At 42.4% G+C, this 17,319-nt stretch overlaps 1 protein-coding gene across 2 annotated transcripts in view; it reads left to right on the top strand.

The window, feature by feature from the left end:
* The first annotated feature begins 3,059 nt into the window (after positions 1-3,059).
* The window catches only part of ANKRD28 (ankyrin repeat domain 28), a 134,552-nt gene continuing 120,292 nt past the window's right edge, over positions 3,060-17,319 (top strand). The window contains exons 1-2 of one of the 2 annotated variants that reach the window (XM_076331240.1): positions 3,060-3,137; positions 6,234-6,297. Coding sequence is in view for 1 of the 2 variants with exons in the window: in XM_076331238.1 (XP_076187353.1) it covers positions 3,111-3,137 (27 nt within the window). In the remaining variant the exon portion in view is untranslated. The remainder of the gene's footprint in view (positions 3,138-6,233; positions 6,298-17,319) is intronic. The other variant, XM_076331238.1, reaches the window with a different exon arrangement.

A 17,319-nucleotide genomic window follows, 5' to 3' on the forward strand; every position in this document is an offset into this window, starting at 1 on the left:
GGTGAAGTTACCCTGAAATACGTGGTAATAAATGAACAAGAGGCGCTCATTTCCTTATAGCGCTGTTACATCTAACTTTTGAGGTTTCATTTCTATTATTTCTATTGATCTGCAGTCAGATACTGTATTTTGCGGCACACTAGCACTAATATTGTTGGTGATATTATCATATTTTTGTTCCAGTTGTAATAACCATTTGGGCTGTTTTACACAGAGTAAGAATAGGAAAATAATTTATATTGTGACTTGAGAAAAAGTATCCATTTGCAACTGATTGGTATCGGGGAAACAACGCTCAGAAAATCCCCCTCTTCTGCATTATCCACCTTCATGTATGTAAGCCATCTCAATAACCACTTATGCTTCAACTGAAACAGATGGGTATCTACCTCCAGGATCGGTATTGTAACTTCCATGTTTTACCACTTAAACTTTCTCATGCTATATTATCTTATAACTCACAGAAAAGAAACAATGATCTGGGGTGAGAGTTCAGTTGGTTGATGACATATTTAAGTACGTACGGTAAAACCAGCAGGCCTGGTCCCTAGCTATAGCCCGAGTATTGGAGTAAGGAGCCAGGGAACCAATAAAATAAAGATGCACCTTCCCCCGCTGAAACAGTGCCTGTCTCCAAGCTGCAAGAGGTGCTAGTGATTCCAGGTGCGACATTTTTATGTATGGAGACTTTTCTACATACAGAAATTACTCTAAATAGCGGGTGAACTGAAAGTAGATGTTTTTCTGAATAACTCCATAAACTGATAAGCTTCACAGGAGGAAGCAGAAGTTTATCAGCTCCCAGACATTCTTTTCACTTTGAAAAGGAGCAGTCTAATTTGGGGACAGACAAAGCCAATGTTTCCTGATGTCATTTTCTCCTTCACTGACTGCATTGATAAAATTATCTCAAATTTCCACAACCATCAGTCTCTTTACCACGCTGTTATCCCAGTCCTCAACCATTTTGCATAGTGTCAAAATCTACCTGTTTTGTATTTGTATCCAATATGCTTTTACTCACAAACAAACAAGAAAATGCACAAGTACTACAATAGGGGGCTATTTGAAATTAACTAAAACATTTACTTACCATAATCAGCATTTCTGGACATATCTAGATGTCAACAAAATTGATTTAGAAAGTGTGACAATGTTGAGGTTTTTTCCTTTGCCTGGTAAAATAGGATTTCAATCTTAACCGGTTAAAATGAAATAACATAAACAAGCACACCCCATCAGGCCACTAGTATTCAAAGATAACGAAAGATCTGCCTCAGCTAGCACCTATAGAAAACGCTTCTGTTCTCATGTTGCCAGTCATCGAGAGAACATGTTCACGTGCCAGGCTCCTATGGAATCAATAACAAGCGCATGAGTGGGGACAAAAACACAAAAATGAGTGTTCACACAGGATACACTTAGTTGCTTTATTAAACTTCCTTTCTTCTTAAGGTAATACTAAAGTCTAAGTAGATTTAACTACACATGGAGTGTTAAGAAGTCACAGCCTATTTTGAAGCTACAGGAAAGTCAAGAAACTTGAAACATTCCTATCAGTGTTGTCTGTAGCAGCATGCAATTCCAAAAAAACCAGACTCTTCAGTGTTTTTTTGGGGGGAAATCAAATTTCAGGAGAAAATAACCCTTCCAAATCACAGTTATCCTGCTGAGCTGGCTGGCTGCAGTGTTATTTTATGGAAGAGCAACTTCATCTAATTTCAATGTTCTGTAGGCTGCTTTTTGTTCCTTTCACAAGAGGTTTTTAAAGTCCTATCTATGAAGATGTTCTTTGTGTTTGATGGACAGAGGCCTACCACCAAGCCTGTAAATTACTTCTCAAAATACGGTATGAGAATTACACAGGTGACATCTCTACTGATCCTCTGCCAAAAAAAGATGAACATTTAATACATAGTGAATTAATATTTCTCCTTTTAGAATTGACTATCTTCTGTATTCTCTGTATATGGCCGCTCCATCTCACCATTTGGTAATTCATCAAAGCGTCTCTTTGTGCCTTTATTCAGCCTGTTCACGCTAACCAGCACGATGTCAGTTCCACTGCTGCTCCTCCTTCCCCCCATGCCAATGAACGCTTGAAGCCAGGCTCCGCGATGGGCACCTCTGCCAGGAGACGCGAGGGGAGTTACAGCGCGACTCCACGCCTACACCAGCACCCGCGTTGGGCCCGGGTGACCCCTGGGGTGTAAGGCGTCCCCCCGTTAGCAGAGCTGCAAGCAGAGGAGACCGCAATTCTGTGAGACGTTTCTGACATAAAAAGGTGGGAGCGGGGCAACGCTTTCTCCCCTCGGCAGCGAAGGGGCTCACACCAGCTCTGGGGTGGCAGGCGAGCTGCACCCCCGGAGGGCCGCGGGCAGGTGCCGGACCCTTCCCCCGGGGGGACCAGGGGCCGAGTGCTGCCTTTGGCCGAGGCGTGCTGGAGGACCCCCGCCTCGGGCCAAGCCCCGAGCTCCGCGATGCCGGTAACCCCCGTCCCGGGGCTCTTCTCGCCAAGTCGCCGAGGTGAGGCGAGGCGAGGCGAGGCGAGACGAGACCAGGCCACGCCGGGCCTGGGGAAACCACGGCGATTCCTAAGGGAACCGCTGACTCCCCCGCCCTCACGGGGCCGGAGCCCTCCATTCCGCCCCACCGTCCCCATCTCACGTTATCTCCCCCGCCAGCCCGCCTCGCCAGCCCCGCCAATCAGCGCCGCCCTTATTCCGCCCCGCCTCTTGCGGGCCAATCAGCACCGCCCTTGGTGGTGCGGGCCGGGACCGCGGCCGGCGGCGCGGGCGGACGCCTTTGATGCCGGCGGGCGGTTAATTCAGGAAGCTCCTCGGGAGCGCGAGGAGAGCGCCGGGGCGGGGCGCCGGGGCGGGGCCGGAGGGGCGGGGCGGGAGAAGGCCCCGCCCCTGGCGGGCCCGCCGCGAGCCGCCGCCCGCGAGCTCGGCGCGAGGCCCCGGCGCGGGGTGGCGCCGGCGGCCGCGGCGGCGGCGGGCGAGGAGGGGGGCGTGGCCCGCGCGCGGGCGGCGGGGGGGGCGGGGCAGTGAGCGGAGCCGAGTCGTTGGTGGCCGGAGGCGGCGGCCGGTCGGTGCGGCGGCCTCGCCATGGTGTTCCTCAAACTCCGCGAGCAGGTGGGTGCGCGGGGGCGGCTGCCGTCGCCCGCCTCTCCCCTCCGCTCCCGGTGCCGCCGGGCGCGGCGGCTGCGCGCCCTTCCCCGCCCCCTCCTCGCTGTGGTGTGCCTGTGCGTGCGTGTGTGACAGGCGGCGGGCAAGGGGAGGCAGCATGGCTGCTGCCGCGGCCCGGCGGGGACGGGGCTGGGGCTGGGGCTGGATGGCGCCCGCCCGGCGGCGGGAGGCGCCATGTGCTCCCGGTGCGGGCGTGGGTGCCCCCTCGGTGGCCCCGCTGGGCGGGCGGGGGCCGCCGCCCCGCGCAGGTATCGGGCCTAACAGGTGGCCGCGGGAGCCCGCCCGCCCCCTGCTCTGCCCTCCCCTCCCCGCCGCGGTGGCGGGCCGGCTCCGGGGCGGAGGCAAGGACGGCGCCCTGCCCGCGCGGGGCTGCCTTGGCCGCGGGTCCCTGCCGTGCCCTCCGCCTCGGGAGCGGAGGAGAGGCCCGGGGGGGGGGGGGGGGCTGTGACGAGGGGGTCTGCGGGCTGCCCCGGGCCAGCCCTGCCCCGCGCTTGTGTTTTGGGAAGGGAAAGGTCTCTGGGCGCCGCTGGGGTAGCGCGAGGGAGCCTGGGCCTGAGGGACTGCCCGGTGTGAGGGGACAGATCTGGAGACACCCGGCTGCGGCGGCTCGGGAGCCGCGGCGGAAGGCGGCGTGCCCGGCAACGGGAGCTGGCTCCTCTCCTCCCGGACCCGGACCCGGACCGAGGCAGTGCCGCCGTTCGCTGTTTCACGTGCCCGAGAGCTGCCTGCTCGTCCTTTCGCGCACCACCTTTCCCTTTCAGGCCTTTAGAATCTTTTGTTTGACTGCTGTATCTTTCTTCTCCGTGGTCTTGACATACCTTCCCCGAGTCCGTGCCCCCCTTCTGAAAACCAGAAGGTTTTTCGTGCCTTTAGTGGTGTGTTGCTTCATCACATCACACCCTTCTTTGTTTGCTAGACTCTTCGGTTTCCATCCCAGCTTGTGAAAAATACTTGTCTTTGCTGCTCTGTCCTTTTCTGGTGTCTCCCCTGTCCTACCTATTGTCTCCTGTGCAGTAGCAAGATACAAAGGTGGGAGGGTCTGCTCTGCCAGTTTGCTGGGTGTAAAGATGCTTGCTAGAAAACATATTTTCTCGTGGTTTTATGTGCGTTAGACCACATTCTCTGTAAAAACTCATACACCCTGCTGTTGGTCTCCTCGATACTCTTCCTTAAGACTGTACTGCTTGGAGACCCCACCCCCCCCCAAAAAAAAGCCCCACAGAAAAAAAACACCTAGAAACTTGGCAGTGGTTAGGCAACTGGTATCCTGTGTCCGTTTATTATGCTGATCGGTATCAGCTCATCGTTACCTGCTAGTCCTTTCATCAGTCTGCATATACCTCTGTCTTTTTACGCTTAGGTTCCACGGTCCCTTGGGATTTTGTTCTAAAAAATGTTTAGCAGTATGGGGCTGGGATCTTTATGTTCTGCTGTATTGGATGTAAACTTAGTGAAGTCTCATACTTTTTTAGAACTTCATTCATCTATGAATGAGGAACGATTGTGGACCCGAAATACATTTAGTGTCTTTGAGTTAGGCTTCTTTTTAGGCTTCATTACTGTTCTTCTATGGGAGGCGCTCCACAGAAATGAACACTTGTTCATCATCTCTTTTAAATAAGCCCTTCTGTTAAAATCAAGAAATACAACTCTTCTGCAAGTAATCATTGTGAAATAACTTGCAAAAAAGCCATCGTGATTATGTTAACATGAAAGTACTGTAGTTCAGAACTTTTCTTCTGGGAAGGATCCTCCTGTTGACTGGTGGCTGAGGTGAAGTACTGGACTATGTGGGACCACTGGTCTGACATAGTAATGTATGTGACGCTTTCGGCTTCTATCGTAATGCAAGTTTTAACCCAGAAGTTAATGAGGTGGATTTTTTGAGAGGCTTCATGGATCTGTAAAGGTGCACTGACACACTGGGAATTGAAGTATTCTTTCACTTAAAAGGGGGTTGGTAGGGCCAGGGAAAGGGGGCAGGGAGGGAGGGAGGGAGGGGAGTGATGGTTTTGAAGAGACTTTTGCAGAGGGAGTGATTTTTAGCAGCAGCTGTATTTCTGCTGGATAAGTGTCAGTCGCTTGATAAATCGGTTACTACAAACTAAATTCTGTTAAAATTGCGTTCTTTAAGAATGCCAGAAATCACGAGGAATCATATTAACATGGGATATCTCTGTTTTGCTAATTACAGAGAATTCCTCCAGGTCAGTGTTGTTGTGCAGTATGCTGCAAAATGTCTTGACTTCAGGACTAGATGCTACGCTAAGATTATAACACCACCGGCTCGTTATAAAAACCAGCCCATGGTCCAATATGAAAGTAGAGGTGTTTATCTTCAGTATTTCATGAAATGGGCTTCTTGTTTGCATGAACCATATACTTTGCTTCATAGTGATGTGTTCATTCAGAACAAAGTAAATTGTCATGTGTGTTTGTAGTCCCTATAGTGAGTCTGTCTTCCTTCAGTGGTGGCTGTGTTTCATGGGGGAGCGCAAAGGCTGCTCTGTTGTTTGTACTGTTCAGCTAGTGTGACGGAGGGAAGCGGTTTGCTAATTTCCTTCTACAACAGTCAGACAGATTAATAACTTTTGGGACAAAAATTCTACTAAATAAAGTATTACTTTAATGTAGTTCTCAAGATTATTTTTTTCCCAAATCAACATAAACCTGTTGATTTTGTTCTTTGATAATATAGAAGGGCTCTGCATTACTGATTTAAGTGTCAGAATTACGCTGAGGAGAGGCAGACTTATGGCATACAAGCAGCTTGATATTTTCTTACACTTGGTTTAGTTTAGTTTTTCAAGTTACTGCAAGCTGGCATAAAAGCAGCACTTGAGAACTTACAATGAGGTGAGAAATTCTGCTCTGATGCTCTTAGTTGAGCTCAGAGGGTGAAATCCCAGTTCCGCTTGCAGTTGATTTAATTTACTTAGTACACTGATAAACAAAACTTTGATCCTACAGATGCTTAATGTGTTTGTGAAGCTCAAATATTTGGTTGTCTTTGGAGGCTGATTTGATATGTTTAACTTTCAGAATAAAGGTTTTCCATGCACTGAGAAGAGTAGGCCTTTCCTTGGGTTCAACAAGCAGCCAGCAGGTACATTCTCTACAAATTTGTGTTAACACTGCTTGAGCTTTACTGCTTTGCAATCCTACGAGGTAGGAATATCTTTCAAAGTTTTGAAATAATTCAGGGTGTACATTGCACTTTCAGAAGTGACTTAAGTTTGTTTTCAAAGTATATTAGGTATCAAACAAACCCATAAGCCATATTTGCAAAAATTGCATTTGAAGCTAAATTGAACTATATTGAGCGAAGTTGATACCTGTAATGCACAATAGCAAACTTTAACTCTGGGATAGAAAGAGCAATCATTCAAGTGTCAAGTTAGAAGCTGTAGATTGTTCTCGTTGCTCTTCGTTTGTTGTGCAAAGTTAGACATGTTTAAAAACAGAGAAAGCAAATCTGCAAATTCTGTCACTGAAAGTTAAGCCATTCAAGGTGGAGATGAAAAATATAGTAAGTGTACCTTATGAGTAAGGTATTTGCTCTCCAGTTTGCCTTCATACTGTCTCCATAGATCAGTGCTTGCATACCAGGTTCTTCTAGATGAGAAGCTGCTTTAACTACTAAAATGCCAAGTGAGACGGAGGCTATAAAAGTTTGTTTCTTCCTGAAACACTGTGCTACTCTGAAACTGCAGTGAAAGCAGAGTTTAGGTCAAGGTTCACTGATGTTTTATCAGGCCTTTTTTTTTGTTTGGAGGGGAAGGTGTGGGGTGGGGGAAGAAAAAGGAGTAACTTGCTTGTGTGTCTCCATAATGGTATGCCTTGGTCTCCTGTATAAAAGCCCTCTCAGCTCTTCATAGCTAACTGTGAAAGGCTAAGTGTCTTCTGGTTTTTTGCTATTCAGTCATAGTTTCTAGGTACATTAACTGTTTCCCAGAACAGGTAAATTCTTGCTTTAAAGGGTTGCGAGTTAGTCTCTCTTACACCTAAGGAGTAATTGACAGCCTAATTTTTCTTAGTGGGTAGGGGAAATTTGGATTGCCTAACAACCGAGGGATTCGTTGCTTTTCTGTTATAAGCCTTACCTGTGTATGTGCCTACAGGTTGTCTTTTAGGTTAGCATAAGCCTACATTTCAGTATAGTTTTGTTGACATGCATGAAGTTCTGATCAAAGCTGGCTGAATTTTTTCTTTAATTTTGCAGCTATATAACAATTTGTGGCAAAACTCATTGGATGCAGCATCATTATAGTTGGTAAAGCTTTATTTTTTTTCTTTCAGTACATCATAGTTTTAATTATGCATTTCCTGTTTTCTCTGAATCTTAAATATGTAATAGGAGGAAATCTTAGGGCTCATAATAATGGGCATTTGAAAGGAATTTGTACGGGACTTTTCTGTATGACTGCTAGACTGTGCTTGAGGCAATGCATTTATTCTCAGAAGTCAGATGTGAGTGGAAAGGATCGGAGTATGAACAACTGCATGAGGATATTAGAGTGACTACTTATCTTGAAAGTCCTTGAACAGTGAGAGCACTGACTTCTTTACTGGTCATTTATATCTTTCTCTTAGCTAAGATGGATCTTGTTCAATTGGCAGTTAAACAAATGTTTGCAGTGTCATAGTGAACGCTCTGAGTGCCTCTATGGTTGCTATTTTCATTACTGCCAGTGTTAGACTTGATTCTTTTAGAATTCATGCCAAGAATAAATGTCCCAACTAGTTCCTTGTTAAACTAAGAGGAGGAATGGTCTCCTGTGGTGATGAAAAGGAGCTGCTGCTGTTCGATGAGGGAGGGATATGGTGGGAATGGAATTACGTGGTATTGCTCTACAAATTCTGTTCAGGCATAGACTAATGAGATACGTGTTTAATTTTGGGGGGTAGAAGTTACTTTCAAGTTACTGTTCTTTAAAAAAACATTATTTTCGGGAATCTTGTTAAAGTTGAGAACCACTCTTTGTGCTCTATTCTCCATCACATGTTCTTCCTAAAGTTTGCATCTAATCTGTTTTAACTGTATAAAGGTAACTAAAATAGGAAGTTGTAATACTTATCAAGACACCTTAAGTCTTACTGTTAATTCTTGTGTTCCCAGGCTAAGAACTCAAATGTACTGAAAAGATAAGTTTCTTTAATTGATGGAAAACTTTGAGTAACTTGAACTCATTTATCTTGTTATACAAAGCAATTACCAGCCCTTCCATTAGAATGTGTTGAGAGAACCTGGTTCTATGGCACATTCGTTTTGGGGGATCAGATTCCCTGGTGATAACTCTGGAACTTCTGACTTGTGAACAAGCAGTTCTTCTCAGTCAAGAAAATAAACTTCTTTTTCCTTCTTTTTTTTTTTTTTTTTTTTTTTAAAAAAAAGGTGGGGGAGAAACAAAGCAAGCCTTGATTCTGCAGTCAGATCCTTATGGCAGATCCTGTTAACTCAGTGGCCTTCTGTGAGGGTATAAAGGTCTATTCATGTAGATAGCATCAAAGGTTAGTGACGATTACTTGGAGGCAAGTATCAGGGGGGGGAAAATGAGGCAAATGTGCGCTTGTCTATGAAGAAGTGACTTCCTTAGCACCCACAAAAAAGTCGATGATTCCTGTAGGAAGCTAGTAGCTGCTGAGACTCTGAACTAGCAATCTGCTGTCTGATGTGGATTGTTACATTCCCAAATTTCTGTCCTTGTTTCCATTCACTGAAATGGGTTGTGGAATAAGATGACTGAAATTAAATATCTTTGGTACTATACATTCCATATCCTTCACTTCATCTTTAGCAGCTAGTTTGTTTCTCAGCTGCAGTACCTTTTATTTTCTGTAGTCAGCTGGGCCTTCCTGAGGTCAAATTAATATTTGATCACTTGTTTTCTTGCTCCTGCCAACTTTATATTTTGTTCTTACCTCTATTCCTATTTCTGGAAATTGAGTGGGAGACTCGTTGCCTTAGTTACAGTGACTAACCATTTCAAAGTTATTTATAATGTTTGTGTTTAAATAACCTGTATCACAATACGAATCACAAAACATTTCACATCAATAAAAAAATAAACAAAGCAGTCCATCGCTAAGTGCTGGGAGCATGCTTACAGTGCTGATTCTTGGGGGTTTTGTTTTCCTTCATTGTTGGGGGTGGAGGACAAGTTCTAATCTGGCATTTGAAGATGAATCTGAAATAAGATGTCTTGGTGCTATCCTTTGTGCAGATGAGGACAGAATCTTAATATTTAAGCACCGAAATATCAGGGAATATTATTCCTCCTCTCCTTCGTAATGACACTAGCACTCTTGCAAGGGGTGGGAATATACCAGTTTAACCATGTTAATTCAGTTGCAATTGCTCAGGCGTTGATGAATTACACAGCACTGACCCATTTCAGCTAGAAAAAAAAACTAGAGCTAATGCAAGAGTGGTGGGACTGAGTAGTTGGGAGAGAAAGGCAGATGAGACTTGTAGCCAGCTGGGTGGGTTAAAGAGAAAGCACCAGCAGTGATACGCAAGTGAAAGAGGGGCAAAATAGTTGGTCTGTAGCATCCTTGTAGATTGAGGAACTACTTATTAGCTGAAGCACCTAATGACTTGTCTCCTGTAACAATGAGATGCTCTTTACTGTGAATTGAATATAATCTTAGATTTTCATTGATTATTTCTACAGTAATGTATGTATGTGAATTGAGTGAACAATACCATGTAAGTAGATTGTTGTTTACATGACTAAAGCCTGCCTATTTAGGGCAGGCTGAACACTTAAATATTTTTTCTCACTAAATTACTGAAAATATATTTGAATTTGAGAAGTGTAAAGCAAAGGTCTGCCTATTCTAACACTGCGGTTTTGGGTAAAACAAGAAAAAAAACAAACCACTTTGCTTACACTTATGTTGTTAAACTTCAGAACTACATTTACAGGGATGGGGGGAGAAAAGCTTTCCTGCTCCAGAGTAGGAAAGAAGGCATCTTAATCATAAACTGACTCATATTAGGAGAACTTAGTGAATGTTTAGGTTTTGTACATAACTTTGCCTGTTTGCATGGGTTAGTCTATTTCTGACTGTGTTCTGAACTGTTGTGAAGCTATCCTAAATGTTTAATGTTTCCATACTTTCAAACAATGAACTGTCACTTAACGGCCTTCCTAATTCCAGCTGATGAGCATTTGCTTATAAGTTATTCTTGGTCATTCTGCAATCATGCAATTATACTTGAGGTTCCCTCTCACTTTGTGCTGAAATCCTGTACTTCACTTCCATCCAGTGCAGAGAAGAAAGCATGGGTACATCTGGATTTTTTTTTTTTTTTTTATTTTGGCAAAGCAAAGATAGAACCGTACCTTAATGAAGGAAGAGAAGGGGGCACAAGCAAGGATTCTAGTCAGCATGACAAAATGAGAATGAAATTGCAGTAGTTAAAGCATTGAGGCCAAAATGAGCCTTTTTAGAGCTTGCAGAATTTCTAGCAGTCATGAAGAATTCAATGTTTTGTTTCAAGATTTTGCTGTTTGTCCTCTACATTTTTATAGCTCCATCTATACTGGTACCTCTAACAGGGAGGAAGTGGAACCTCCCATTCAGGAACCTGGTCATCCAGCAGCAGGCAGTACAAGCAACCAAGGATCTACCTAGCTCATAGCTGAAGGACCTATTTGAGTCATAGACAGCTGAACTGGGGGAAAAAAAAAAAACACTTTCAGGAAGTTCCATAGTTATTTATATACTAACATAATCTGTAACTAATGCATAGTATAGTCATTTAAATCCATTGCTGCAGACTCAGGTTTGTATAATGTTAGGGGTAATTGGTATTCTCTCCTGTCCCATCTTTAGGTCATCTGCTTCTTCTGTCCATTGCTTATGATAGTGGGCAGGTAGTCTATACAAAGTCTTTATTTTCATCCTGAGCACTCGATGTCTCTTTCCTGCCTCAGATCTGTGTGGTGTCTGTTACTTTTTCTCTACCTCTGCTAACACTTCATTCTCTCACCAGCATCACCCCACAAAGTACTGTTGATAGGTTAAAATGAAGGAAAGGCACACATAAAATAAGCAGATGAAGGAAAAAAAATGCTAACATTATTTTTCTGGTTATGTTATTACTCATTGTTTTGAATTAGTGAAACGTCCCAAGTCGTGGTACAAGGACACTTCAGAAATAGCACGTTAATGGAATTCCCTACCCCTCGCCTCCATTCCTTTGTAACCGCAGAGTTCTGTTCAGTTCCTGCTATGTTTGCTAAACCATGAGGATCAGTAGAAAGAGGTCTTATGCTTGATACTGTGTTGCTGTGCAATCTCGTTGCCAAATTAGAACCCTGTATTGGTACTGCCCGATAGTTTTCACTTCCTTTGCTCCTGTCTGAGTTCCAGGAGCAGTATTTTGTTTTACAGCTCTGCTGTATCTGTTGCTTTTTTTAATAGTTTTTTTTAATAATTTTCAGTATTAAGGAAGACTTGTAGAACACTTTCTCTTCTCACTTCTCTGTCACCTGCAAGGTTGCAAATGCCATTACTGTCCTGCATCATTCCTGATCCTTAGTAACCACCCAGCTCATAATTTATTTCTCCCAGTCCTACCCCATGATGTTATGTTTTCTGTTTCTTGCCATCCACAAGCACACAGCCATTTCAAGATTATTATCTAAGACTACTTAAGTCACAGATTGAGGTCTATTAAAATAGAACTTTTTAAGTAAAGAATAAGTAACATTTTATGTTTTGTCTATAGACATTTGTCTACTCTTTTTACCATAAGTTTAACAAATTATAATTACTGCAATCAGGGATGTAAATAGTCAATCTACTCCAGAAGAAATGGAGCTCAAGAGAGGAGAAGGTCTTCATAATGAGAGTAAAAGAAAGGTGAAGAAGGGATTTGTAAAGCACTAGAATGAGAACAAGAAGGACAGAAATGGTTAGGATATCACAGATTGTCAGTATCAGTGAACAGCAAAGCTCTTCTGATGAAATTCAGAGCTTCATAGTCAAGGATCATCCAAAAACCAATAGGTATCCAGCTACCCTGTGGAGCTCTGTTTGCAATGACGTCAAGACTGTGGTTCTTTTTTTTTACCTGCTGCACCTTTCTACAGCACAGGAAGGAGACTCTCCAGCATCTGTAGTCTCGAACTAACACTGTGAATAATATAGGGAAGATTGCTTTCTACTGTTTTTCTATACCCAGAGGTACAAAAAATGGTTTTGAGTCAAGTGTATCAAATTTGTCGTCTTGGAAGGACAAATATAGCTGCATGCAGTCACATCTTTTATTTTTGAAAAGGCTTCAACTTTGCACATTGTGAATTGGCTTTTTTTTTAAGACTCACAACATCTAACAAGCCATAATTACTTAAAAAAAAATTGCGATTTTTTTTCTATAGTTTGCATTTGAACAGATTAGTTGTGAGGTTTCCTCACCTGAAGGTTGATAAAATTCCTGCAATGCTCTGCATATGTGTTAGAACTGCTTTAGTAGTTGTTAAAGTATTAAACTTATTGCATACATAACTAAAGAATAACTACTAGCATCAAAGTAGAGGTACCATGGTTCGTGACTGTGCCCACAAGTAGTAGAAGAATTTTGCAGAAAAACTAGCATGAATGTTAAAAAGCTGTTGATTACATCTTTGCATTTCAACCTAAGCTTCATCTGGAAGGCTCTCTTGCTGTTGCAGTGGCTGTAGAAAATACCGTAAGCATTTAGGGTATCGTACTGGTTTCCTGTCTCGACATCCAACCCCTTACATGGGGGAGCAGTGAGATATGTTTCCTTCTATAAAGCTCTTCACTGGAATTTACATAAGCCAAAGAAATAGTATCTGTTCGAATGACAGGAGGAATAGCAATGCCAGCGGTGTCTGTGGAGACTGTCAGAGGAGAAGTTCAGCTCCCTTTCCCTGGAAGCTTGCCATACCGGTATTAGCAGCGCTCTCCTCCATGCTGGTTGGAGGTGTTGCAAAGTCGTTTTGGAATTGTCGTTCTGGAATAAGTTCTTTAGAAAATCGGCTCTTTGCTTCCTGAATGGCCACAAGCAGAAATAAATCTTCTAGGCCTGAAGCTCGGTCTTGTGGCAGCAGTCAGCCACAGTTAACTGAACCCAAAGACAGAATGAATGCACCTGCAGAAAAGATCTCAGAAATGTCTGCTAGAGTTCCCCCTTCTAAGCTGTAGGAGCTCTTATTGCCTCTTCTGAAATACACGTGCTTTAGACATGTTCACAAAACCCCCCCACCCCCTTTTTTTTTTTGTTAATATATATCATGACTACAGTGCCCACTAGTACTTCCCTTGTGTTGCCTGACACCACTTATTTTTGGGAAAAGTGACTTGTAGAAGTAGGACGGATAATTGAAGAAAAGAGGAGGAATCATTGGAATGATGTAACTTGACCTCAAGATTTCATGACCTGCTGTTGTGTGGAGTGCAGTGACGTGTAGCGTGGCTGTGAAGCAATGCATCATCACAGGATGCCTGTTCAGAATGCCAAGTTCTTAACTTTGCATAGTGTATAGTGTGGCTGCAGAAGTGAGGTGGCAACTGCTTTGGTGTATATTTGCACTGACTTGTTTTTTCACTAGGTAAGAAACAATGAAAATGACCCGTAACAAGCAAGGTTCAGAACAGGCAGAAACATTAGGGTATGTTTTTCTTGTTCTGTTCTTCTTTTAAGAGGTTAATTAACAGCCAAAACTGTGCTAATTATGTGACTTGGAAATTATCTACCACAGTGAAGGCCAACGTTTTCAGCTGACAGATAGGAGAAGGAAATACAGATACAAGAACTACTGAGCGCTCATGTATTTCTGGTGTAGGGTAGGACTGTCTGTGTGTGGCAGAAATGAAGTACGTTGCCTGAATGAACCCCGATCTTTAAAGTCATGTGGAGTATGTAAATTTTCATGAAAGGGTAGGAGTTTCATAATTTTAGGATGGAATTTAATGACATGCTGCTTCTTGGGTTGTTTTTTTTTCATTTGTAAAGTTTCTAACAGCAATGATTGAAACTCTCTGGCTTGTAATCTCCTGCCTAAAGCCATGGTTTGATATTTGGTTGCAGCTGAGCTTAAGCAGTCGCTTGTTCTTTTCTTCTGCAAAGTGGTGAAAAGGATAGGGAGAGACAAATTATGTAGGTTAGCATATGACTGCGAAGTTGTTCCTTGAAAGCCTTCCTAAGTAGGAACTCGAAAGGAGTGTTTTGGCTCAGATAAACTTACTCTAATGTCTTCCTTTGTGACAAAAGTCCTGTAATCACAGAAGAGGTGTCTTCTGTGAGTGTCCTTTGGTTTGGGGGCTGGGAGGTTAGTGGAGGAACTTGAGTGTGATCTGCCTTGGACCTCTCTCTCTGGGAAAGTAACTTTAAAGTTGTTGGCCTGAAACTTCTTCAGATGTGTTTTGAAACTCAGCAACATGCTTAATTTTCTTGTCTGGTTACTGATTGTTTTTGGGTTTGAGTGTGGTTGTGAATTCCTCTTTAATTGTGAGGGAACCTAGGGTCTTAAGAATGTCTGCTTCTGTTTATAACATGTCATGTTGACTTACACTGACTATGAAAACACTGAAACAAGAAAAGTACTTCTCTAACATACTTGTTTACCACATGTGCTACTTTTCAGGACCATCAGCTTTTTCCCATCTCCCATATGACAACTGCGTGCCAGTTTTCTTGCAGCATTTCTTAGGGTTCCCCCCAGCCTTAGGCTGATCACGTGCACTGCTACTCATGGTTTTACAACTGGAGCTCTGAAAATGACATCAAAAAGACTTTCTCTTGCTTTCCATCTCTTCTCAGGAGGTTACAGTGAAAGTATAAGATCATGTTCAGGTAGTCCAGTTCTGAAAACTGTATGCCAAAAGTAGTCTGAACTTGCTGCAGCCTTTTCCCTCATAGAAACATGTATGGACAGAAAGCCCTTCAACTTCTTAACTCTCTTGTACGCTTCTGCATGTGCAGCTCTAATTCTTGGACACCATCCAGTGACTGCTTGGAGTCATGCCTGTTGTGACTAGTGATCCCTCTATCTCCCTGCACAGAGATAGATGCTTGGGGTAGGGAAATACCTAATAAGAAAATACGCTCATAGAAAAATGGCTAAGTTGAAATAAACTAAAATAGTAATTGATCACTTCTCTATAAATAGTAATTAATGAAACATGTCAGTCTAAGAATAAATTTGTCTTCTGTAACGGAAGAAAATTTTTCATCTCAGCTCTATAGGAAATTGAAATATAAAATAGTAGTTAAACTTGTTGTTTTATATTACATATATCACCTAGTATGGTTGTATGGACACCACAACATAAGTGCATTGGTTGTGCAAATATTTTTAATAGCAGCTAAAAAAGATAGCATTTTGAATCGCCATTAATGAATACCTTATCAAGATGGACTATTTCTCACTTCATTCTGTTTCCCACTTTGATCCTGCTGCAAAGCTGTTTAATTCAGTGGGTTATGGATGAGGCTATTCATGCATTTGAGACTGGTTTAATCTTCTGGAATAAACGAATGATAAAACTACAAAGCTTGGTTTTAAAAAAAAAAAAAAGGCTATGTCTTTTGACTGTAAGAATGCCTTGGGAATAATTACCTTGGAAAATAAGGGTGTAATAAAATTGCATTTAACAATCTCCACACAAATAGTTGTCTACATATTACCTGTATGTTTGTACAAGATACCTTTAAGTATTTTGAGCTAAAACACAAAGAATATGAAAGATTTAAGTCAGGGCCCTTAGCCCTCTTTTTTTTTTTTTTTTTTTTTAAGAAGCAAGCAGGGAAGACTCAGTGAAGGTCAGGTTACAACTTCTGTTTCACATTTGTTCTTGAAACTGCTCATCAGCACCATTTTAAAATTTTCTTATATTTGCCTAAAAATCTTAGGCAGTCGTTCAGGGGCTGCTTCATGAGCAGGTCACCTGTCTCTGCTGTGGGCTCTAGAGCAGGTGACTGGAGGATGGTATCAGTGCTGCTCCTAGTAGGTGTCAAAACCCACATGGGTGACATAAAAATGTAAAACATAAACAAATGAACACTGGGATGCGGGGGGGAACAAACTGACAAATATTTAATAAATAAGTATTCTGCAAAGTGTTAATAAGAAAAGCATTTTGATATTTAAGAAAGCTTACCTAAGTATCTGATTCTAGATTTTCTTTATAAGAGGAGGGAATATGAGAGGATAGCAGAATCTTACTGATTATGATTACTATGCTGAAATAAATGAGAGTTATTAAAAGTATGCAAAGGTTTGAGAACACCTGTATTATGTGGTTATTAGTGTTAAAAAAATCAGGTTCAACGTTGTAAATTAAATGACATTTATGGTAATTTTTTTGCTATTCTGTACTTAATGTTCCCTATCTTATAAGAGATACGGAGTACTTTCTGTTGTGCTTTTTGTATTACGTTGCACAAAGGTTCTCAGTGATAAGACTAGACAAAAGGTTAATCTATTTTCAGTGTGGTTTATTGGCGTGGAGTGTGGGAACTTTGAGGGAATGTTCAGCTTGAGGATGTAGAGAACAGGACAGGGAGATTTTTGAATTAAAAATTACATTAGGGAAATATATGAATATAACTTGTTAAAATCTAAGTATAGCATCTACTTGCATTCAAAGAATTAAAAAAAGTAATTCTTAAGTAGTATATATTTGTTGCCAAAGGATTGAATTTGAACTGCTTCACGGACGGAAGTCATGAGCTAAGCACTTGGAACGAGTTTGTGAAAGTTCACTGTTTGAAAGCGGCGTTAGACAACAGTAGCCTCTTCTGGAACAAATGGTATTTTCTTTACAATTACTCCTCTTACTCAGTTTGTTCAGTGTTGAAAACCAGAAGAAGCTGGGGAAAAGAGAAGCTTCTCTTATGAAGTGAAGTCTGACAGAATTGTACTAATCCTAAAATTTTGACAGACTTTGTGACCAATCCAGAGTGATTGATTCAGCTCACTAACTGTCCATAGTATTTCCTTCATACAACGACTGCTTAACTCGAGACATTTTTGGAAGCTTTTTAAAAAGCTTTTTAGTGGCACATGTAATTAAAATTACTTAAAATACTTTTTTATTTTCTGTTTTTATTAAATGCCCTGATAAAATCATAAATTAAAAAGTATAG

The sequence above is a fragment of the Aptenodytes patagonicus genome, chromosome 2 (assembly GCF_965638725.1).
Source record: "Aptenodytes patagonicus chromosome 2, bAptPat1.pri.cur, whole genome shotgun sequence".
NCBI classification, from domain to species: Eukaryota; Metazoa; Chordata; class Aves; order Sphenisciformes; family Spheniscidae; genus Aptenodytes; species Aptenodytes patagonicus.